Below are 24,486 nucleotides of genomic sequence, written 5' to 3' on the forward strand. Positions count from 1 at the left end.
ATAATCCTTCTCATATTTTTAAGTATGAGTTAATTATGATCGAAAGACTTATCTTATGAAAGAGTGCACTCAAATAATGAAAAAAAGATTCTAAGAAATAATCAAGAAATATGATTATTTCTTTTGTTAAAGTGATTTGGAAATACTATTCAGTTGATGAAACTATTTGAGAGCTAGAAGAGGAGACAAAGAAAGCTTACCCCATCTTTTCATTTATTAAGATATGATAATTTAGAAAACTAAATTTTCTTTTAAGGGGAGAGAGTATAATATTTTTTAGTTTTGAATTATTTATGATATCCATGATTTTTATTTGATTAATTTAATGATAATTTATTTAATAATTTTTTGTATTAAATAATTTTACATTAGAAGTGCTAGGTTATAGACCTAATTGTGAATCCTATAATTTAAATGTGATCTGTGAAATAATTTATATTAAGTTAAAAAAAGAGAAATAAGATGGAGGACATGTGTCACTAACTAATATAATAATTGTATCACTTATGCTTGTTCCATTGATGACATATGTTTCCTTGATGTATGCTTGCCACTTTGTCATCTTTGTGTTGACTAAACCAAAATAATTATAGAAAAAATAAATAAATGATAAATAAAGTAAATAAAAAAAGAAAAGAAGAGACGGTAAAAAAAGATACAAAAGAAAGAAAAGAAAAAATAAATAAAAAAATAAATTTATATAACAACATAGTGAGCTACCAAGCTCAACAAGGAACTATGATATCCATGACAAAAAGATGATACATCATATGACATTAATTTCAAGATAAAAGTATGAATATAAGTATCGTAGATGTCATTTCATTAGTTACAAAAGATATCATTTCATTAGAAGCATAATAGCAAAGGGTAATATATAAGCTATTCAATATCAAGATACAAATCATTATCTAAAAAATAGAGTCATATTTGATATTTCTATTGATTCATTTTTAATAATATAATAAATAGAATTTAGAAGTATATCAATGGAATAAAGAATATTTAGGAACATATCAATAAAGTAAAGAGTATTTAAAAGTATATAGGAATAAATACGAAACATAAGTTTAAGTATAATATTTAACATTTCATTTATTTCATTCATATCCAAAGAGCACATACAAATTACGTAAAGTGGGATCATAATATAACATGATCTATCCATTTTTATATGATTATATTAGCCTCTTACGTTTGGAAGCTTTATCCACCCATATTTGAATGAAGTCATTGGGCCAAGAGTATCCTAAACTCTACACATAACTCTCTTTTTTATTTTTGATAAAGATTCATAATTATCTTTCTCATTTCTAATAAATGTTTACATTATCCTATAAATATCATAATAAAAAAGACATTATGAGCAAGAAAGTTAGTATGTATAGAAAGTATATATGAAAATACATATGTACATATGAAATAATACGAGATCGATGACAAAAGATATAAAATTTAAAGTAGCCACGTAGAACTCATTTAAGAGAAAAAATTTAGCTAAAATCAAGTTTAAAAAGGTAAAAACAAGAATAGATAAATTTAAAAATAAATCTGTTTTAGTAGAATCTGAGGTATATTCAATGAGATATTTAGATAATAAATTGTGCTCCAATTTAATAAATCTCAGTACAAATACAAACGTAAAGCCCATGAACTGCTAACCAGATCAAGTATTTAAATCATCGACTTCCAAACATTTATTGCTACTGAGATTTATGGCCATGTTTGTAGCGAGTGACTTCCTTCTTTCCCTTTCATTGTACCTAGGTCATCATTTTGATGCTAAAACTACAAAATAAGAACGGATCTCAGGAACTCAAGGAAAGAAATAATAATACTGGAAGCAACTAAGACAGTTCCTGCTTCTGACACCCCTAGTGCATCTTCGAAACAATCGTTGTTATGGTTTTCGAGAAGACTGACTCGGGACGAAGCTTACGTTCATCCGCACGAATGAAAGGGACTCCATCCGCTGTTACGACTTCTTTCTAAAAGAACTACGGACATCATCCGCACGAATCTTACGTTCTTGGAAGACTGGTTCAGGACAAATAGGGTTTTCGAAAGGCATTTCCAATTATTGGTAGATATTACGGCTACCAATGAAAGATCACAATCCAAACCATGAGAAGCCGAAGGGAGGCGGTCTAATTAGGATTAGGGATCTCAGGTTACAGAGATGTCGAGATAAGTAAATAGAAGATCGAATTCGATCGCCGCAATGTGAACATCGGCAGTAAGAACAATATCAATATGAGCAATCTGGAGCGAGAAGAAGTGAAATACGAACAATTAGGGTCATCTAGCGGGAAAAATCATCGGAATAAAAGCATTACGGCTACTAATCCCAATCCAGTTCCGAAAGAAAACCATAGTCAGCTGTCTGATTAGCAATCAAAAACTCAAATCACAGAGAGATCGAGATAGCTATACGAAAGGTACACGGATTCGATTATTACAGCGATGCACGTTGTCACCAAGAAGAAGATGGAAGAGTCTGGGACGATCGACGGAGAAATGCGAGAGGAAGAGGCCTCGAGATAAGATCGGGAGGAAGAGGCCTCGAGATAAGATCGGGAGGAAACCGATGCTCTCTCTTTCGATCGCCAACGACCATCGGAAATAACGACATCGTTTCGAATTCGACGAACGACAAGGCGCCCAAACCGCGCCATAAATAGAGGTCCCCAAATGCGATTCCCACATCACCGTTACGATGCATCAATAACAAATCCAACGGTCGTTAGTAGCCTAGTAGTGGAACAATGTGGTACTGACGAGACAACCGTATAGTATTTCTACTTTGATGCATCAATCACGGATCCAACGGTTACGAGCAAGTTTCTATAAATATCTAGTCCGTAGAGTTCTTCCCACCCACAATACAATACAAGCCCACGAACGAGAGCTTCCTGACTCATAATAGGGCTCATTGAGCCCATTAAGGCCTCCAATTCATAGTCGCGTCAATAGTATTTTTTATTTGTAGAAATTATCATAAATATTGGGACGACTTAAGTTACCATACAAGACGGCACACGAATCATACCAGATCCCTGCTAATCGTGTCACGATAAAACCCTAAAAACCCGACCTATCGTCTTCTCTACTGACGTCTTCCTTATCCCGGTCGTCAATGGCGAAGACCGCCGCCCGCTCCGATCCCTCCAAGAAGGAGAAGAAGAAGAAGAAGGGGAAAGGGGCAAAGCGTCTGCCCTCCGGCCCCGCCTCTGCTGCCATGAAGGCGGCGAAGCCGCCCCCCACATTGAACCCCTTCGAGACCATATGGTCTCGCAGAAAGTTCGACGTCGTCGGCAAGCGACGTAAGGGTGAGGAGCGTCGTATCGGTCTCTCCCGATCTCTCGCCGTCGAGAAGGTGCTAGACTTTCTTCCTCCATCTTCTTCTTTTGCCATCATTATATACCCAAAATTCAACTCGTTCCTTTAGACCATCTTTATTTTCTTGTTTGAATTTATCTTTTTATGGTTCTACGAGGTTCGTGATGATTTAAAGGTAGACGCACTTTGATGGAGAAGAACACTTTTATCACCATGAATTATCATCTCCCATAATCTTTGTTTCTTGAAAAGGCTTTTCATAACTTGCTTGAAGTTATTTTTATGGTTTTACTGAACTCTTGATGGTTGAATGAAAGATGCAGACTTATTAAAGACGAAACTTTCATGACTATCAATCTCATTTCAACATTTTGCTTTATCGAAAAGATCTTTTTCATTTTTTGTACATAGCTGCCTTTGAGGGTTCTTCTTAATTGTTCTTGGGTTCTCAGTGACATGGGAAAATATCTTTTGATTACCATTGATGTCGTCTCTTATCATTTATGTTCCTCGAAAATATGTTTGCCTTTTATTGTTTGAAGTTGTTTTTACGGTTCCTACTAAGTTCTTGATGGTTTAAATAAAGAAACAACCTGTTGGAGAAGAAACTATACGTTGGGTTCCCAATAAAATAGGAAGAGAACGTTCATCATCATTTATCTCATCCCTAATCATTTGAATTTTATGATTCTATTGAGTTCTTGATGGTTTAAATAAAGACGCTTCTTGTTGGAGAAGAAATTAGGATGGAAAAAAAAATTTCATCACCTTCAGAATTTCTGTTACTGGATAAGATTTCTGTTCTTTCATGGTTCTACAGAATTATTAACCGTTTAGAGAAAATGGAACTTATTTGGAGAAGAAATTGGAAATTGCATCTCTTTTGGCTTTTCTTCAGTTTTCACAGATAGAGGAAGATACTTCCATCATCCTCATCTCTCATCATTTTCATTCTTTGAATATATCATACTGCATAGTTATGGCCCCACTTTAAAATGATGACATCTGGCATGTTGTTGAGAAGATATGAAACAATTCTTTTTGTTGTGATTCTTGGTTGTCAATGACAGAGGAAGAAGACTTTGCTGAAGGAGTATGAGCAAAGTGCAAAGTCATCCGTGTTTTTGGACAACCGAATTGGAGAAAAGGATGATACTCTACAAGAATTCGACAAAGCTGTGTTACGTCTTCAACGTGAGCGCCAGGTTGTATTTTCTTCAAATATGATAATTTGAACTTGCTTTTTCCCAGCAATCTACTCAATGAATTATGTGATTCATTTCCATTTAGCTTTCTAGCTCTGTGAATGTATATCATCATAATATCTCCTTGGGTTCAGTTGAATTGCCATCTGTCTTTGTGACACTTCTTATGGCTCTTTCTTACAACTTTTCTTCGGTTTTATATTTTAGTTATAAAAGTTCAGTTCTTCATTGTTTTTCTTGTGTAGTTGTCCATCATCGGGATGCAGTGCCTGAGATATTAATTGTCCATCTGGAAATTTATTTCAAAAGTATCTATGGATTATTACTATAATACAATTATTGCAAATAAAAAAAGAGTGTCAATACCATATCATCATCTTGTTTGGTTTACATTCAGTTTAAGTAGTGTCGATAATTTCCAACCTTTAGAAATGCACTTGGGAACAAACACAGCAAAAGTGGAAAAATAGCACCTCCTTTGTTCATAAATTGTGTTGAACTTCAGTTGGCATGTCTTTTTGGAGATGGTCATGGTATAAAAGGGTTCAAATGTCAAATCCCCAGCATGTTCCTTGGATGTAAGTTCTATTATCAGTTACTTTGCGTTTTTTGTTTCTAAAGTTGGAGAGTATTCCTTTGAAGCAATTGCATCTTTTTGTGAGGGTTTCCAAAGAAGATAGATCGACTGAGTTAAAATTTCCATTTTGCATGGAAGCTCTACTCTTTCAAAATTGTATTCATGCTTTAGGATTTACTTTATATTTATTTCAGTCTTTCATGATTTTCTTCATATATTTTGGTCTGATCATTAGAGTAGAAAGCAGTGAATGGAAATTAGCGAATATATGCTCAAATCTGATGTTAGTTGTATTACTCTATCTATTTAGTTAAAGTTGAAAAGAACTAGCAAATACAATTTGTCCGATGACGAGGAAGATGCTACTACAGTTGATCAGCCACATTCCTCTGACAAGGATGATTTTGAGGATGAAGTGCCCCTAGATGACGATGAAGATGCTGATTTCAAGAATGGAAGTGAGTAAGCTCTTCCTTGCTACAATTCCACTGTTATGTGATGCAACAAATGATCAACTACAGCTATACTATAATAGATCAGTTTATTGCCATGATCATTTGGGTGGAACAATTAATTGGGTCGTGATTTGTACCTTCAACTTTGAACATATGCATGGATGATCTTTTTTACATAAACCTTTTTATATAAAAGACAATTTAATTGTGTTTTCCAGGTGGTTTAGCATCACCAAAACATTTGAGCTTGCAGTCTCTGCAAAATTCTTCAGAATCTAGCTTGCTTGATGGAGAGGATCAGGTAATGTTCTGTTTCACTATTTAAATGTAATATCTTTCTTTTTCATGGAATTTCTCATGACGATTTGGTGACTTTAGTGATATGGATCTGTTTTAAGGCATAATGATCTAAATCTCTTTGTTGATCTGTCTGTTACTTTATTCACTTCCAAAAACTCATGAAGATTTGGCTGGCTTCTAGCAACTAAAATTTAAGAATAGATCTTAGTTTCTGCTAATTTCATTTATTTTATTTTTCAAAGTTTGAATTTGTCTTCTGTGTCCTTTATTACAAGTTAAATTGCATCAGTTTAAAGTATATGCCTTCTTGATTTAGATAATTGAATATCATCAGCTGCATTGGCTTAATAATCTGATGATAAATTTCAATGCCTAACCTTTGACCATGGTTGAGCAGCAGATTGATCCTTTGATGGATCGACCAGTTGATGGGGCAAAAATTTAATTTTTTAAACATGTTCAGAAGTCGTCTGGTGCTGGTTTATCTCGAGCATAAATTTATTTCAATTTTATACCTTTCACTGTTTGTTTCTATTTGTCCTCATTCACAGCCTTCTCTGGCTCATTCCAAGTTTCATCTAATATATTAGGAGATGATATTTTTGGGTGATTCAACTGAAATTGTTGGATCTCTAATCGTATACTCCATCCATAATTCAGGAACATTTTTGTTTGTACCTAATCTGGTTGATCTAATTTTGTGTTGGACTTCTTTTTGCATGGTTCTTTCTGACATGTCTCAGAATATAGTATCTCTAATTACCAAATATTTTTGCATATTGTTCTTTAATTATTCAAGCTTCTAACCAATCCTTTCTTTAGTTATTAGCAACTGTAATACTCATTTCATTTTTTGCATGTTCATAACATTATCACAAACTTTTATGTCTCAATTTATTTAGTTTTGGACCGATTCATTTTCTCCTTTACCATCTTGATTTAGCCTGGATCAACATCCTTTCAGTATTTCATTTCAATTCTGGGCAGGTCTGCTGCTGTATGTCCTGCATACTGTTTTTGGAAAATGTTCTTCGACCACCTTATGTCAACCCCCATGTCATAGTGGAGCAACCTCAATGTCTAACAAGTTTTGATTCTTCTGTGCCACGGCCATTTTTGTGTTTAACAAATGATATAGTGCCAAGTTGAGTTGTTTTAATATTATTTAGTCTTCATTAATAGAGGTTTAATAATCCACAAAAAACTTTCTAAAATTATCAAAGCACAACATAACTAAAATTTTGGTGTATGTTTTAGAAAAATTCCCTCGTGCTTACAAGCATGGTTCACATTATCGATCTGTACCGATGTATTGACCAGCTGTCAGTATGATACATACCGAGCTATACCGAGTTATACCAAGTGTACTAACACATCATATACTGGGGATGTATTGATGTACTACCAGTATCGATCCTTTATCGGACCTCGTACCGCCCATACCGAGCAGTATGCTTCGGCATGTCAAACCTTGCTTGCAAGCAAAAAATTGTTTGCAATGCATCTCAAAAAGTTTTGATCTCTCTTCACAATGTGCTTACAGGAGATGGCTCTGAGTTGAATCTGAACCTCATATTTGGATGTAAGCAATACTTTTCTAATAGCAGGTTAAATATGCAAAGCAAAACCTAAAACAGGCTTGCATTATCAATGACCAAACTCATTATCCTTTCTGAGTAATACCCTAGAAATTAAAAACTTACTTGGAGATGAACATGATATTACTGAAAACTAGACGTGCGTGAATAAATTTAGCATCAGTATGCAATTGCGACACAATCATCACATCAATATCTGATAAAATCTAGTTCAGTTTGTTTAGCACATTTTATGTCAAACTTTTCACTGATAGTGCTTTACAATTTTACATTCTGGCAACTGGAGGAATGTTTGAGCTTAAAGCTCCAAAACGTTGTTTAAAAAATGGACATAACAAGTCAGATTTGTGCATGCTTTTTAAAATTTTTGGAGATCTTCTGAATATTCGAGTCACCTCCTCACAAGCGCAAAGGCTATATATCTAGTGTATGCATGTATATAACTCATGAACTTGCCCTAAAAATAATTTGCATAAAAACAGAAAGATACAGGGAACACCTTAAGAATTTAGTGATGCTTTCTTATCTCGATCTATGGAGTCTACATTTGATCTAGTTAGGGCTTTAATGTTCATGAAATTTGCATTTGTTTCCTTTGCATAGGTTATGAATTCATATATAATTAAACATGGCAGTTAGGATTGTACTTCCTTTTTCCATGTTCTTGTTTTTTTTTTAACCTTGTCAAATCTTGTGTCTGGAGTGTTTCTTTAATAAAATGAGCTTATGTGTTCATTTATGCCTTCTTAGTTATATAATAATTATGCTTTGTACTCAATTAAATTTTAGATGTTCACAACAAAGTATTCTGACTTGGCAGACACACAAATCTAAGAAGCAAGTGATGATGGAGATAATCTCAAAGAGCAAATTTTACAAGGTAGGTACTAGACATTATAGATTTAAATTTTTATGTTGCTTGTTTATTTTCCTTGTAATATACCGTTACTAGGTTTATATAAGCTTGTTATCCTTGAGGTGTATTTTACTAAGAGCCATCGTATCAACATCCTACTTTTTGTTATTGCATATTGTTCGTTGGTGGTTCTGATTCTGCAGCATGTTTAAACGGCTTATCTAACAAATTTATGTAATGAGAAAAGACAGAAAGGTTGATAGAGGTTATTACTGGTTCCTTACTGATTAACTGTTTAGTTTGTATTTTTTTGTTGATGCTAATAAACACTATTGGTTGTGTATTAACCATAACTAATATGTTGTATTTTCCTGATTGTAAAAATTGATGACTCTACTTATGACTACTGAAAGTTAAAAGGCCTGTACTGTGCCTCAACCATTCTTGGTTTCAAATGTCCAGATATCTTCTACTTAAAAGATTTCGGAAATATGGAATGTATTGGCAACTTTAATGCCACACTGAGGTTGCTCCCTTGCAGCCTGGGGCCAGTTATTGGATCACATAATTTTTCTGCTTTTAGGGACAAGGCTGTGTTCCCAGACTTTGTATTGGCAAGGAGCATGTGGTGCCCTTTTACTAATTATAACTGACTTGGTTGTTAAAAATAAATGGAAATGCTATCATGACTATTAAAAGTTACAAGCCTCTTTATTTTTTTTATTACAATTTTTGCTGCCAGGTAACAATAGTTCATTAAGCTTTAGGAAATAGGAAACAAATTTGCAATGCATGAGACTATGAGAGTCACCTTAGTAAATTTAATCGTCATACAAGTATATATTTTTGGAATGTTTCGGACTGTTGAAAGGAGAAAAGACCAAGAAATATATGTTTTTGTACTGGATTGCCATCAGAGCGGGGGGAAATAGGCTTGAGACACTATATTACCTTTTATTATACTAAATTCATTGATATACCAAATTTCTCAGCCATTTATGGCTCATGAAGATACTCAACTGGACAGTACTTAGATTCCTATTATGGCTATAAAACTTAGAACACTAGTATATCACTCAGTTGTACATTTTTTATCAAACAAATCATGTCTCCCTGAGATGAGTTAGGTCTCAAAGCATTTGAGATAACTTATGAAGCCAGATGAAAATCTGGTTGCAATGTAACTGTCATGTTCATCATGCGTATCAGTAGTTGACTGAATCTGACCAACTGACCCTTATTTTCTTTTACTTATGGTTCTCTCAATTGCTTGAGACCCTTAACTTTCTTGCTTTAGATCTTCTGAAGAATATAAACTACCTCAACTTATAGACTTATATAGTTACTTGTGGAGAAATTGAATTTATTGAAGTTCATGGAAAATTTCAGCTAAACCAATTTGGGGTACAGACGGGGTGCATCACAATAGCTTCATAGTCCCCTCTGTCTCTGCCACCTTGACATCGTAATCTAATTTTTTGCCTTTTGTCTTTTCTCATTGACAATTTTATAATCTAATCACACCTTAGATTGTCTGAATGGTTAACTTTTTATGTAAATTTTATGTGGTTCATCATAGAATTTGGGTCTCATCTGTATGGCTTGGATGGACAAGCACATGATTCCATATTTGGTATACATAGCCATGCTAAAAGTATTAGAAAATAAACGTTAATTAGTTAATCCTCTTGCAAATCATTATTAATATTTCTCTGTTCTCTGCTACCATGTCAATCTGGATTCTAAATTTTTTTGGAATTCTTGGAGGCATTTTTTCATCATGACATCATGTTGTTTAGTCCATGTCCATATGTGCATGCATCGGTGTTATCAATGTACTTAAGGTGGCCTGAGCAAACTTGCATGTTAGTTATTGGTAGTGGTACCATACATTGTTATACAGTTGTAAAAGGATCTTTTTTATTTTTATGTTTACATGTGGTTATGCTTGTGAAACATTGTAGGCCCAAAAAGTGAAGGAGAAAGAAGAAGATGAAACTCTAATGGCGAAGCTAGATGAAGACTTTAGTATGTTGGCCCAAACAGAGGCACTACAGGCTTTATCTCATCCAAGTAAGATGAATGCTTTGAAGGCTTTGTTGAACAAGGACATTAAGAGGGAGTCCTTAAAAGAAGGATCATCAGGTTTATCAGACAACAAACTTATTGAGAAAGTATGTAAACACCACAGCTATGCTTCCTTTAAACTTGCTAAATGTGTTGATGATGTTTTCCAGATGTGTCTCATTTATAACTTCTTTTCTTTGTTTTTCATATTCAGAAACTCTTATTTAGTTGCTTGTTAAGTCAAATTCTTCTACTTCTCTAAAGGCTTTCTTGAATATTTCTAAGCATTGAACTGAACATGAGATAGCACAAGATTAATTTTTTATGTCAGTTTTTTTATTGATAATGTTATTTCAGCTGTTTTTCTCATGCATCATGTGTTGTCAAAGAAATATTTGTTAGGTTTTAATTCCATTTTCTATTTAATTAATACTCTTGTGAGGTTGTGTGATCATTTAAGGAGCAATCTCAGTTCACTTTTCAGTGTTCCATGAGTAACGCTGCAGACAAAACTTGTCAAGGAGGCAAAACTTTCTTGTTTGATTCTGTTTGTCAGAAGTTGTCATTTTCTTATGTTGGAGTGGTGACAACTTTCTGAATAGAAAGCTTTCAAGCAGCTGTCCCTTTATTGAAGACATCCTTACCAACGCATTCTCTTTCGTGATGCTTGGATTTGATGAAACTGCTTTTGGACAATTTGCTGCTTTTTCTTTGTAATTCTTTTTTTTCCTTCATTTGCTGTTGCAAAACTGACACGACTGAATTTATCTCATTTCTGTTAGCATCATTAATGTTTATTGTTTCCATCAGGGTCATCCTGATGCTTATGACAAACTTGTAAAAGAGCTGGGTTCAGATAGGAGAGCTCATGCATCAGACAGGACAAAAACTCCAGAAGAAATAGCCCAAGAAGAAAAGGAGCGTCTAGAAGAACTGGAGGTGACCTTGCATTGTTTTAAGAGACGATGTTTTACATCTCAGATGTCTTTTATTCTTTAAAGAAGTGATGTTATGGCATGTTAAACTTGTTTAGTGTTTTTTTTTTTTTTTTTCTTGTTTTGAATAATTTTAGAAGCAACGTCGAGAAAGGATGCTTGCTACCGATGATTCTACTGATGAAGGCAGTGATGATGATAATGTAGAAATACAAAATTCAGCATCAATTAAGATCAGACCTACTTCTGGGGATGATCTTGGAGACTCCTTTTCCATTGCTGATGATGTGACGGGCAAAAAAGGCTGGATTGATGGCATATATGAACAAAATGATGCAGATAATCAAGATGAAAGTGATTCATCTTCCCAGGATTCAGAAGGTGATGAAGATAATGAAGGAGATGGTGATGAGCATGTAAATATATCCACCATGAAAGATTGGGAGCAAAGTGATGATGATGATGACGGTCTGAATATGGATAGTGAAGAAACAGAGAACATTGATGAGAAAGAAGTGGCCATTGGTGATAAGCTTAGCTTGGATTTGCATGAAGTGAAAACCAGTTCATCTCATGAGATGAATGCTGCTGGAAATCTGGCTCCAGCAAAAGAGAAGGAACTTCCTTATGTAATTGAAGCTCCAAAGAACCTGACAGAGCTATGTTCCTTGCTGGATAGCCGTTCAGATGATGAAGTTGTGGAGATCATTAATCGGATTCGAGCATACAATTCAATAAGACTTGCAGCAGAAAACCGGAAGAAAATGCAAGTATGTCATTTTTGGTTTCCATTTATTGTCTATTTTCCTTGCCTTTTTCTTTATATAAGTTCCACTGGGCATTCCTTTTCTGAAGCTTTTATCTTTTTATGTATGTGGATGAATTTGTTCTCTTACGTTTGATTCTTTAACTTGCAGATCTTCTATGGTGTTCTGTTGCAGTATTTTGCTGTTTTAGCTACTCAAAGTCCATTGAATTTCAAAATTATAAATTCACTTGTTAAACCTTTGGTAGAGATGAGCGCAGAAACCCCCTATTTTGCAGCCATTTGTGCTAGGCAGCGACTGATACATATACGAACTCACTTCCTGGAGGATATTAAGAACCCAGGTTTGGAGACATATAATCATGTTAACTACTCTTTGGAACATTGACTTCATCTTAAAGTGGGCAACTTGTTTGTAATGTAGGAAAGAGCTGCTGGCCAACTCTGAAGACTTTGCTTCTGTTGAGGCTCTGGTCACTGGTATTTCCGTGCTCTGATTTTCGTCATGTCGTTATGACTCCTGCACTTCTCCTGATGTGTGAGTATCTGATGCGTTGTCCCATAAACTCGGGTCAAGATGCAGCACGTGGATCTTTTTTGTGTTCGTTGGTATTCTCGGTAGGTGTGCGATCTCTGTTTTTAAATTGGTCTAATTTGAAATTACTGGCATGTGTGGCTGCACTTGTATGTATCAATGTTACATTCTTTTGACCTAAGGTACTTGGTGGTGTTGTCAGAAAAGCTTTTTATTTTCTGTAGGTGTGTAAACAATCCCAGAAGTTTTGTCCTGAGGCTATAATATACTTGCAAACACTGTTATCATCCTCCATAGAGTTAAAACTTGGACTTCAACAACATTCACAGGTTTATTTCACACCCTTAAAATATTTGTGCTGGAAGATGATTATCTTATGATATTCTGGTTGCTAAAGCTATTGTTGTCTGTCTTCTTTCCCAGTTAAACCATCTTATGGAGATTAGAGTGCTGAAACCTTGGCTCCACATAACTGATCAGACATGTGCTATACATCCTCTTGATTTCTTTGCAGTCATGGAGATGCAAGAAGAGTCACCTTTTTTTGCCACTGACACTTTCAGGCAAGTACAAGGTTCTCTTGATGTTTCTTGCCTCTAAGAATGTTCATGTTTCATTGTTCTCTGTGTTATGCTCCCTTTCTTCAATGGCAGGGCCAGTGTTCTGTCATCAGTTTCAGAAACACTGAAAGGATTCATCATCATCTATGAAGGATTCAGCTCTTTTGCAGAAATATTCTCACCAATTTCCAATTTGCTGCACGAAGTGTTGCAAAATCCTAACTTGCCAGGGTTATTACGAGACAAGATGCAAGATGTTCTTGATTTGATCAAGAAGAAAACTGATGAACATCACATGTTTAGAAAACCACTTCAAATGCGGAAACAGAAGCCAGTGCCAATAAAGCTACTGAATCCAAAATTTGAAGAGAAGTACGTGCTACTAAACTTGAGGTTTTTTGTCATTTATTTTTCATATATATATATAATAATAATAAATAGAAAAGCCAAATCTTTTTATGGTTCATGAACATAGGGTGCTTATGTTGTAAATAAATATACTATTCACAACATCTTTGCCTTTTGTATCTTTTAAAGGTTGTATATAAAGCCAAATCTTTAGTAGAGTGATGTTACTGGCAGGAACAGATATAAGTGTTGCTGACGCTTCAGCTTTTAAAATTTCTTGGGTGCCATTGCTTGTGGATAGGTGGATAAGACAAAGCAATCTTAGATAGGGTCAAAATCCAATTTTGTTTATTTCTTTCTGTTTGGGGGGCGCATTGCTTGTGTACTCTTCTTATACATGACTCCAAACTTTACCGTTCACTTCAAACTAGCTATTGAGAGATAAGACTTTGGTGGTGTTGTGGCATCTTTATGGTTCTTGTTGTTTATATATCTTATTTAAGTGAAATTATTTAGTATAATTAGTAGTTAACTAATTGAAACTTTCTTCATTTTGTCACTTTCAGTATAATTCTTGTGTAAATGCAAATATATGATTCTTATCTAAAATCTTTTTGCAGCTTTGTAAAGGGTAGAGATTATGATCCAGATCGAGAGAGAGCAGAGATGAAGAAATTGAAAAAGCTCCTTAAAAGTGAAAAGAAAGGAGCAATACGTGAACTACGAAAAGATAGCCAATTTGTGTCTGGATTAAAAGAGACAGGTAGGTTAATGCAGGAAGAAGAAAGAGCAGAGAAATATGGAAAGGCTATGGCTTTCCTCCAAGAACAGGAGTATGCTTTCAAGTCTGGACAATTAGGAAAAGGCAGGAAGAGGAGATGAAACTTAGCTTCATTTTATGTCTGGTTTATATGTATTGTTTTCAAGCTTTACAAGGTATGCTACAGCTGCAAGTATTTTATTTTTATTTTTCTGTTCATATCATTCCTGTGTTTTACTTTTTGCTTGGTTTATATCCATCTTTTATTTGCTTTTTGCTTGATTTATATTCGTCCTATTTTACCTTTTCTGGCTCAGGTCATATCCATCCTATATTTTTCTTTTTGCTTTTTGTTGGTTGTTTCGGGCATGTGTTTTAGTTTAACAAACTGCGTAAAATTTTAATGTCCTAAATTTGTTTTGATGATCATTTCGTGCATAAAAATAGAATTTAGTGGAAACCCTTAATCTAGTTTTTTTATCATGTTGTTCGAGGGGATGCTAGTGTGGTTAGAAACTTTAGTTTCTCTTGTAGTTGTTGAAATTCATTAACGTTATGAGAGAATGAAACAATTGTCATTCGGCTGTAATTCAAATTTGGATGATGTTGGTATTCCAGGCAACATATTGTTCTTGTCTCTGTTGTAAGTCATTATTTTTTTTTGGTTACCTTAAATGCTGCTGGAGGGCTAGAGACAACTGAAAGTCGAATTAGCTAGCTCTTAGGTTGACACTTATCTTACATGGCTTGTTTTCCTTGAGATATTTGAAACAGTTCCGGCAATGTGTTCTAGCACTAGTTGTTGGTATTGAGCCATATGTTCCAGCATTAGTTGTGGGTTGAACCTCAAATACCAGTGAGTTTGCATGGATCGGATCGGTAAAAGGTCCCAAACATCAATCAGTAAAAATTGTCTGACCAGTATTTGATACCTGATTCTAGAATCTAGAGTGCCAAGTTTGGGACCTTTTCTTATGCCTTTGCTTTCATTTGACACTGTAGCTGTGTAATTTCAACTCCAAGGCACATTACTTATAATTTGACATGACCAGAAACTAGACGTTCTTGAACTTTGAGAACCTCAAATCAAGAATCTCTTGCAGCTTCTGCAACTGCTCAATTTGAACTAGTGATTTAAGTTGCCCAAGTTGGCCGTCAGCTTTTAGAACTGCATTATCAACGAGATTGTTTAGCCATTATTGCTGTTTACATTCTCTCGTATACTAATTAGTGGCTCTCCAAATTCCAGGAGTCTGCAAGAGGGTTGTTCTTACAGCTGATTCCGAAAAGGGCTTTAGATTAGTTTGAACTTGCAGAGGTATTTCCAACCAAAGAATTGAAGAACTCAAGTGTATCCTCCAGTTAGGGTTTTAGATTTGGTTGCCCCCTTTGTGCCATTCTAATGCATATCTTTACCAGCTCGAGCTTGTGTAAACTTAATTGTTTCTTAAATTATTTAAGCTAAATTTTTGTTTCCAACATAAACGGCCCGTAGTTGGCTTCATTATGTATAAATATGCATCATTCAAGCTTTTATTTGAGCACTTGAGAAATCGAAATATCAGCTGCGATGGTTCGTCTTCTCGACTGTAATAACAACAGTTTCCATGCATGCAACTGATAGCATTTTGCTAACAAGATGTTAACGAAGGTGAGAGTAAGCCTATGGCTTTGAAGCAAGCCGCGTATGTTCTCCAGAGTTTAGCTTTACGGGGAATACTTTTGAATTCCCATGCCGTCGTTGTGCCCCACCCCCGATAGTTTACCCCCAACAGCATCACCGGATCTCCAACATAAAGAATATACAACCAACCTATCATTAACATCGCCTGATACCAACAGTAGATTTATACGCTTTGCATCAATTGGTTTGGCTTACGATAAGAGGCCATGTCTTTTTATCATCGAAAAGAAAAGAAGTGCATTATGGGATTACATATATTTTTATTCCCGAATTCCTCGGTGCAGAGGAACGGTTGTTCTACAGTACCCCTCCTCTCTCTCTCTCTCTCTCTCTCTCTCCATTGGCGGGTCCCAGAGGCGCGCGCCCATCATTATCACTCCACGCAAGCGACCTTCTCCGCGTTAACCAGTTCCGGCGGAACACGGGAAAGCTCCTTTTGTCTCACTCTCACTGCGACTTGCGGCGCTCTGCGTCCTCCGCCGCCGCCTCTTCTCCTCGCCGCTGATCCGTCACGCCGTCCGCCGCCTCGTCGTAGTCCCTCGTTAGCTGGCCGTCCTCCGGCCGGCCTGCGACGTAGTTGATGAGCTCCTCCCCGGAGGTCTCCCCCGGGGGCGGGGAGATCCGGAGGAGGACGGCGACGGCGACGAGCAGGAAGCCGGTGGAGACGAGGAGCGGCCAGAAGAAGCCGGCCACGGCGGAGAAGCTGGGACCGAGGCTGAGGAGGGAGAAGAGCGCCGCGACCAGAGCGGCGGCGACGGCCAGGTGGAACCGGTGCTCCACCGCCGCCTGCATCAGCTTCTCTTGGATCGCCATGGGGAACCACCAAACCCAAGCAAGCGGAGGCTTCCTCTTCTTGCAGAAGTGAAGAAAGACAGGATTCTCTTCTGCTGCCAAACCTTTGTTTTCTTGTCCTTTCTCTCTCTCGTTCTCTCGCTCCCTCAGGGAGAGAGAGAAAGGCATGTACTTCTCGGTCGGTCTCCCCAAATTACCCCTTACACCTCCGAGATCTCCACTCTCATCAGTCTTTAAAGAAACCGTCATAATGATTACAATACACATCTCATTAGAAAACAGCTATATTTATTTCTTATATCATTTATTTATGATCACAACAGCAATTGACGGAATGAATTAATAGAATGTCCCCATTTTGTCAACTACCGCCGTAACGGTTGTCGCTTCGGACACCGCGTCTCGACAGGGGACGGACTTGGCATTGTTGGATTTGCTGAGGGCAAAGATGGGCGGAAGGCAACGTTAGGCAACGGTGACGTGTCGACCACGTTCTTCGATGCGCCAAAGGCATATGATAAACTTGCGGGCAGAAGAGGCGGGGGCCACCGTCACGGCCTTCTCAATCTCCAATCGTGGCCGTCGGATTCGGATCCGACGGTCTTCTGTGGCGATCTCTTTATTCACGGGTTGGACCAATTGCCAACGACGTTTCACGAAGACCGATTATTATTGCCACATCTGTTGCACATGAATGAGAAAGAAATCCTTTTTTCTTTTCTTCCAACTTTACTAAAAACTCTTCACTTCTATTTTAATATGCTTATCTCAATATCAAAATCAATTAAAATAAATTATTATATTAGAACTTCGATAAATAAAAGATTTAATTTGGGGTGTGTGTATACTTAGTCACATTGTAATTTGATTAATGAATCCAATTGATTTTGTAATTCTAGACATCTGTTTGCTGTGAGGTAATGCTTTGGTTTAGGAAAATTCACAAAGCACATACTAACCTATTAGCTTGGAAGTTAAAGCTGACAGTGCAATTTCCATTATTCTTGTTTGTTGTTTCTTTGCCTCTGACCATAGCCAGTCTAAGCAATTGGTAACTGCAACTGCAGCACACAGCTGCCAAAAAGGATGGTGATGACAGGATATTCAATTTAGGAAGGTCATAAAATCCTTTTTCTACTTGTGTAATACAAGTTGCTCCTGCAGAAGCTGCCCTGATGTAGTTATGCAGAAGCCACATATAGTCTAGACACTGAGCTCTCTGCATGACTAATAGCATGAATCGAATAATCCTTCGCGCAAGACAGTTTAATCGTACTAATATCATTAGTATGTGTTCAGAAATCACTCTGCAGTAGTAATTTACAGAAAGCCTAGATGGTAGGAGTCATCGGAAAATACACACATTTATTTCTCATAGTTCAGTTTGCAGGTTGCCTCGGTGTTCCATTTATGTTTAGCAACCAAACGCGCACTATGTTTGTCGGGGCCATTGTTGCTTGATTCACTATTAGGCTAAATGAAGTTTCTTCTTGCTTGTCGATGAACCATGAGTCCTCGATCCTGCACCAAGTAGGCAAGTAAATAAGTCAGATCGGTAACAAGTTATCGGGTTACTGTAAAATCTTCGCCCACCTGTGTGATGCTGAACCAAAGGGAACTCGACGAGAATGATGAAAGATGATCTCTCTGCTTCTCTAAGATATTGTACAGTTCCGTTCATGATCTTCACAAGCTTTTGGCTGATGAAAAGACCGAGGCCTTCCCTTGACATACCCTGACTGTGGTGGAACATCTCCTGCACCAACGTCTCTGGTATTCCTGGTGCTGGATGAATGATCCTGAAATTAAAGTATCATTATTAATTTCTTCAGTGCAATTGATCTTTGATTTACAGTTTAATGCTGTACAAGTTTACTCTGTGTCTTCAAAAGATCACATACTATCCTGCTAAAAGCCTAAAACAGTGAAATAATTGATGTTCAGATTCCAGTCAATTCAAATTCTACTGAGTTGTTTATGTGAACAACAAAATTTCATCCCTGAGAACACTCCACATGCACTAGATAGAGCATTCCCCTTGGAGAATTTTTCAGCATGAATTTTCAGAACTGGACTACCTGAATTTGAGATGAACTACTTGCACTCCGGTTCCTATACGTTCCTTTCTTGGAATGACCTGAAGTGCGATTGATCCATCAGCCACTGGTGCAAACTGAAGAGCACTTGACAAGAAGTCTGCTAGAACCTGCTGCAGCCTCAAGTTATCCCCATACAAATACATAGAAGATACTTCCGCAGGCCAATCTTGAAGAAGCGCCACCTCCCGTTCCCTGCTTAGAGCCATGCCTTGGTTTATGACTGCATCCAGAGCTTCACCGAGGTTAAACTCTACTGTGTTCAGCTCCATATAGCTGTTAGGAAGTCATGCCTGTTAATAGGTGCTTATGTATACTTGAGGCCAAGAATGAACGGAATAACATGAAAGCCTAAATTGCAAAAGCCAGCATGCTTGCAAATTCTATGTGGGGATCCACACAAACATTTGTCACTTTCTAAAGAGTCTCAGAGTATCAAAAACTCAAAATGATGTTTACTGCAAGAAATTAATCTTATATGAGGCGGAAAATAAATTTGAAAAAGATTAATAAATTTTAATATCCATCACTTATTCCTCACACAAATATATTACATTGGATTTTGATGTTACATTCTACTCTGCAGCTATTTTTCACATAATGATATAAATCATGCATGATTACTCCTGAACCAGATTGTGAACTTGGTTAAAAGTATAACAGCTTTCGAAAGCCTCATATAGATTACTCCTGCAGCTCAAATTTTTAGAAACAACAAATTATTTTTTTCAATTGGAAATTTTGCTTGGTTGTTAAGAAATTCAACATCATCAAATGACAGACGTACATGACAACTTTAGGATCTGGTCACATGGAACATAAGAAAGATACTCATTTACCATGTGTTTATCTTGACAATATATTGTGGCTAATTTTACCCCCTAAAAAGTCACTTATGATTGTTCACACCAAAAGTATTTTTTATTCTCAGTCTCTGAATGGACTTCAGATGCTTCTGAACAAATGAATAGCATATCCAGAACCACAACTTTGTCCCGGGAGGTCTAATTATATTTCTAGGAAAGCTAGGCAATCTAATTTCCGCAACCCTATTGATAGATAAATTTCAGGCAAAGTCAAAATAAGAAATGAAATGCATACCACTGTTCAATGCTATCTAAATCCATGTCATCTAAGATCTTTGCCAACTGCTCTTGGCAGAGGGCTTTCCTTCTAAGAAGTTGCTTCTGCTCCTCAGTTAAGTCAGTTGCCTCCATCAAGTTTTGCGTAAATGTAATGCCGTTTAGTGAGTTCCTTATTTCTTGACGAAGATAAGCTAGTTCCTTGAGACTGTTTATCGCAGCTTGTTCAGACAACTTCTGCACTTGCAAGGCATGTTGAAGCTCTGGACTGGCAACACGCATAAAGCATAATGCCCCAGTATTTTTCCCCTCAGAATCAATCCTCTTGTTTGCGGAGAGCAATGCCTCAACATAGTTACCATTAAGGTCAAAAAATCCAAATATAAACTTGTCGGCATCTTCGCCTGCCATTACACCATTCAATACTATCCTTAACTTGGTCAATGTGTCATGGTCCTTGACCCGACAGCCAAAACCATGAAGACAGAACAACTCGCCAACAAGCATCTTGTCAATTGCATCCTTCCTCTTTATGCCTGATACCTTTTCCATGGCTGAATTCCACTCGAAACAGCAACCATACTCGTTGACTATAAAAATAGGGGGGATCAGCTCATTGGGATTTTGCACTATTGCAACGTAATCACCTTGAATGCGAGTGTACTTATCCATCATCAGTTTCTGACCGGTCACATCTTGCGCGACAAAGCAAACACCAACAATATTATCCTTCACGTCACGGCTGCAGCAAGAATTGACGACTAGGATCACAGAGCTATTACTTTCCTGATGGCTGAATGACTTTAGTTTAATCTCAATGTTTTTCTCTTCCTTTCCTGCGTTAGCATCAAAAAGATATGGATGAGGCCAAATACAAATGCAACATTTAAGTGGTATGAAATTGACTAGAAATAGAGGCAAGATGCGCTAAAGTATATGCTCACCTTGCAAAGCCAAGTGCAGCACATTTTTTGCCACGTCGACTGAATCATCCTTGACAATATCAATCAGAGGCATCCCAATAGCTTCTTGCACAGGTAAACCAGTCAAATCTGCTGCTTTGCTATTCCAGCCGTTTATGTTACCTGATGCATCAATTGCCCAAATGGGCACACTTGCAGTTTCAATTAGACGAACCATTTCATTTGTAACAGTACGCAGTTCGTCCACCCATTGGATCTTGTTTGCATCATCCGGTGATGCACTCACAATTATCTTTGAATCAACATCAACAGTCTCTCCTTGCAGAGAGCCACGCAATATGAGCTGCAACGAATGGATTGCATCCATTTCAACATCCTCCCAAGGAAGACTCCTCCTCTTCACAACCTCTAAGAAGGCCTTAAATGAAGTTCGTGGATGCATTCTTCGGTCCTCATCGTCTTTATCAACAGGTTCATGTTTAGCACCGCCCCATATGATCTCCTTTGCTGTGTGTGACCTGAACCAAAAGAGAAAATCCCTGGAAGAAATCTTAATTGCAGCCATGCCACAGACTGCATCTCCGAGTTCAGCAGCACCGGGATAACCTGCTTCTGTCATGCTGTCGGTACTCAAACCAGTAGAACCATCATGGCACTCCACGAGCCATGCTACGATATCCCTTATCTGTGCTTCGGTAGGTGTTGTTTCGAGCAGCCAAACCTGGTTTCGGTAATAAAGTGCAGCACCATCACACTTAACAAGATCCATAACATTTGGAGACCGGGTGAAGATACCAATTGGTGCATCACGGAGAAGCATATCACAAAGAAGAGTTTGTGTTCGAAGGATGTGCTTCTCCTTTAATTGAGCTCCAAGCTCTACCTCTTTGTTCAGCTGCACCCCAAATACCTGCATGAGGAATTCGCAGGCATATCTAAGTGGAAAAGGGATAAACCTCGGACTGGTGTGATGACAAACCAGCAGCCCCCAAAGCTTCCGCCCCTTGTGCTGCTGATCACCACCTGCTTCGTCTTCGTCCTCACTGATCGTGACCGACATTACAAGAGACGCAGTGGAGCCCATGTTTGCCATGTACTGAGAGTGGCAACCATGAGGTGCTCTCAAGGTCGAACCACAGAGACTCAGAGGTTGAGTCAATCTCTTGTCCTGGATCACTTTAACCGGTGGAGCAGAACAGTCGCATATCATCCTAACCTTGTTCTTCATGAAGAGAAAACGTGAAGCCTGCGGGATATCAGTGGCAGGGTAATGCAAGCCAAGATAAGACTCCAATTCTGGTCTTCTGCACTCAGCTATGACTTCGCCATGTTCGTCTTCGTGAAACTTGTACGCCATCACCCTGTCATAGCCCGTAAGATCGCTCACTTCCCGTACCAGAACATCACACAGGAGGGAGATGTTCCCACTAGGCAAAGACTGCAGCCTCGAAATGGCTTTGGCAGCCAGTTTATAGGATTTCAGCGCTCCTGCTGCCGTCACCGGTACATCGGCAGGGTTGACAGGCTCCAAGTCTATCACCAATCCCACATCAATCCGGTGCATAATGGCGTAGAAAGGCTTGCCCGAGCTTCTGCAATGTACCAATATGGGGTTGAGGAGATTGACGTCGCTGAAGCCAGCGGCCTTCTGCAGCGCCACCGAGCTCGGAGATCGGAAGAGAGTTCGGATGTCGGTGCCAATCGTCAAGGCCTCGCGCTGCTCCATGGTGGGGACGGCGTGCGGCGCCAGGTCGAGCATCTCGGGCGCATTCTCGCTGTAGGCAATTATGGCTAACGTCTCGTCTTCGACGGCCAGCAGGCACCCAAAAGGCTGGATCAGCTTCCCGCGCTGCATCGTCTGGAGATATGTGGAGACGGCGGAGGAAGGCACGGCGCTGCTGTCGGCGCCGCTCGACCGGTTGGCAGCGCCGATCGAGGAGGAGTAATCGAACGGGTGATCGGGGTCCTCGAAGTCGGCATGGAGCTTGGCGTCCAAGGTGGTCTGGGCGACCACGCGAGCGCTGTGCTTGGAGCGGGCCGAGCTGCTCCTGGAGCAGCTCGCCCTGTTGGACCTGGAAGACATCTCTCACGTCCCCGCTCCGCTCCTATCGACGGGAATGCCGGGGGAACACCGAGGAGGAAGAATTCTCTTAGTCAATTCGTCGAATTGGGGAACGACGACAGATGCCAAGAACAGATAATGAAATCGAGCGCAAGAGTTCAAAAAAAAAATTGACCTCGCTACAGACCGAAGCGGAACGAAAGGATGAAGAAAAGGAGAGGAAGAGGGGGAAGAAGCCAAGGCGAGGGTCCAGATTCCTCTCTCCACTTCTCCTTTTCCTCCATCTGCTATCCCACCCTCTTTTTTTCCTCGGCAAAGTCTTTTGTTTGGTCGACAATTCTCTCTAAAACCCCAATAAATCCCCCACAAAAAGAAACAGAGCTCGAAAGGAAGCGCGACAAAATCCTCGAGACGATAACCGCGCGGACACGAGCGGATGTTTATTAATTGATGTACCAAGTGATTGGATACAGAGAGAGAGACCTTTTTATCTACACGATATTACTTTTATTATTATTATTATTATTATTATTATTTTTTTTTTTTTCCTTCCAAAGCCAACAACAAGGTTTATGTAGAAGAAGAAAATTAAATATTAAGGAAAGACTGAAAATTAGTGGAGGAGGAAGAAGCCCTTGTAGGTTGTAGCGATTAAACACGCCATAATCTCGTATTGTTTTTTCGAGAAAAAGAAAAGAGAGAGAAAAAATAAAAGGGGATTGATTGGGTTGCTATTTTCTTTCTCGCCACAGAGAGAAAACCAAAGGAAAAATAAAAACAATTCAAAAAAGGTCACGTGAAATTATAAACTGGGACGGGCCCACCCATCACTGCAACAGACATGCGACATGACGAGAGGGGAGCCGGGGCACGTGGGCTAGACACGTGGCTTTAAGATTGTCACTAGAATTGGTGAGCCGACGACCACACGTTGGCCCACCATCACGTGTTACGTGGGCCCTTCCATTATGCTTTCGATCCGAATTGGTGAGTCTGCCTGTTACTCTACTGCTGGTTCCACAGTTCAGCTGCTATCACGACAATATTTTTTCTGATATTTCTGATATATATATATTATTTATTTATTTATTTATTTTATTTATTTATATATTAAACTGTTTGTTTTATATCAAGACACTACACAAAATGGCCACGTGGTTTTCCTTCACACACAGTAAGCAATACAGGGAAGAATTACACCGGGATATTCAGAATCAACCTGATAATATCCTAAAGTTTTATCGTAAAAAAAAAAGAAAAAAGGAATGATCACTTCGAGAGGATCGGCCCTCCTTGATCGTTTTGAGGGGATCGACATCTTAGAGTTTGTCAAAAGATAAAAGTAGTATTTTTCATAGATTACTGAAAAGAAGCAGTTACATCCCTATTTATAGAGTTCCACCAGAGTTCCTGAGGACTTGAACTCTAATAATAAATAAATATTAAATAAACCTCTATTTGATTTGAATCAAATCAACTCAATAAATAACTGAACTCAATAAATATTATTCAAAAGCTCATGTAAAATAATAACTTATTAAATCAA

The 24,486-nt window shown here is 38.1% G+C and overlaps 3 protein-coding genes across 4 annotated transcripts; 1 reads left to right on the forward strand and 2 right to left on the reverse strand.

Annotated features, from left to right (window-relative positions):
- Window positions 1-3,048: 3,048 nt before the first annotated feature.
- Window positions 3,049-15,842, forward strand: LOC135675565 (uncharacterized). The gene is made up of 15 exons (XM_065185837.1): window positions 3,049-3,376; window positions 4,410-4,544; window positions 5,432-5,579; window positions 5,795-5,877; window positions 8,295-8,354; window positions 10,295-10,504; window positions 11,208-11,336; window positions 11,470-12,102; window positions 12,250-12,442; window positions 12,523-12,716; window positions 12,858-12,962; window positions 13,057-13,196; window positions 13,287-13,565; window positions 14,162-14,477; window positions 15,551-15,842. Exons 1-14 carry the CDS (start codon window positions 3,137-3,139, stop codon window positions 14,421-14,423), a joined length of 2,811 nt encoding a protein of 936 aa, XP_065041909.1. The 5' UTR covers window positions 3,049-3,136; the 3' UTR covers window positions 14,424-14,477; window positions 15,551-15,842.
- A 324-nt stretch (window positions 15,843-16,166) lies between these two features.
- On the reverse strand, window positions 16,167-17,041 carry LOC103986542 (uncharacterized). The gene has a single exon (XM_009404557.3). The coding sequence runs from the start codon at window positions 17,024-17,026 to the stop codon at window positions 16,433-16,435; it is 594 nt and encodes a 197-aa protein (XP_009402832.2). The 5' UTR covers window positions 17,027-17,041; the 3' UTR covers window positions 16,167-16,432.
- Window positions 17,042-18,028: 987 nt separating this feature from the next.
- LOC135675566 (phytochrome C-like) lies at window positions 18,029-23,386 on the reverse strand. Of its 2 annotated transcripts, XM_065185838.1 has the most exons (6): window positions 23,116-23,383; window positions 20,900-22,983; window positions 19,975-20,791; window positions 18,856-19,149; window positions 18,371-18,576; window positions 18,029-18,298 (listed from the first exon to the last, which is right to left on the reverse strand). In XM_065185838.1, exons 2-6 carry the CDS (start codon window positions 22,959-22,961, stop codon window positions 18,246-18,248), a joined length of 3,432 nt encoding a protein of 1,143 aa, XP_065041910.1. In that variant the 5' UTR covers window positions 22,962-22,983; window positions 23,116-23,383; the 3' UTR covers window positions 18,029-18,245. The 2 variants fall into 2 exon arrangements, with proteins under 2 accessions (XP_065041910.1, XP_065041911.1); XM_065185839.1 differs by lacking the exons at window positions 18,029-18,298; window positions 18,371-18,576 and having other exon boundaries at window positions 18,862-19,096; window positions 20,900-23,386.
- Window positions 23,387-24,486: the final 1,100 nt, after the last annotated feature.

This window comes from Musa acuminata, chromosome BXJ1-6 (genome assembly GCF_036884655.1).
Source record: "Musa acuminata AAA Group cultivar baxijiao chromosome BXJ1-6, Cavendish_Baxijiao_AAA, whole genome shotgun sequence".
NCBI lineage: Eukaryota > Viridiplantae > Streptophyta > Magnoliopsida > Zingiberales > Musaceae > Musa > Musa acuminata.

Bases quoted from the DNA above. Each gene is read 5' to 3' on its own strand.
- LOC135675565 (XM_065185837.1), top strand. From the start codon at position 3,137: ATGGCGAAGACCGCCGCCCGCTCCGATCCCTCCAAGAAGGAGAAGAAG. The intron at 4,545-5,431 runs GTTGTATTTTCT...CTATCTATTTAG, and splicing joins GTCTTCAACGTGAGCGCCAG to TTAAAGTTGAAAAGAACTAG. The intron at 5,878-8,294 runs GTAATGTTCTGT...CTGACTTGGCAG, and splicing joins TGCTTGATGGAGAGGATCAG to ACACACAAATCTAAGAAGCA.
- LOC103986542 (XM_009404557.3), bottom strand. From the start codon at position 17,026: ATGACGGTTTCTTTAAAGACTGATGAGAGTGGAGATCTCGGAGGTGTA.
- LOC135675566 (XM_065185838.1), bottom strand. From the start codon at position 22,961: ATGTCTTCCAGGTCCAACAGGGCGAGCTGCTCCAGGAGCAGCTCGGCC. The intron at 20,792-20,899 runs GTGAGCATATAC...ATGCTAACGCAG, and splicing joins GCTGCACTTGGCTTTGCAAG to GAAAGGAAGAGAAAAACATT. The intron at 18,577-18,855 runs GTAGTCCAGTTC...CTTTAATTTCAG, and splicing joins GTAGTTCATCTCAAATTCAG to GATCATTCATCCAGCACCAG.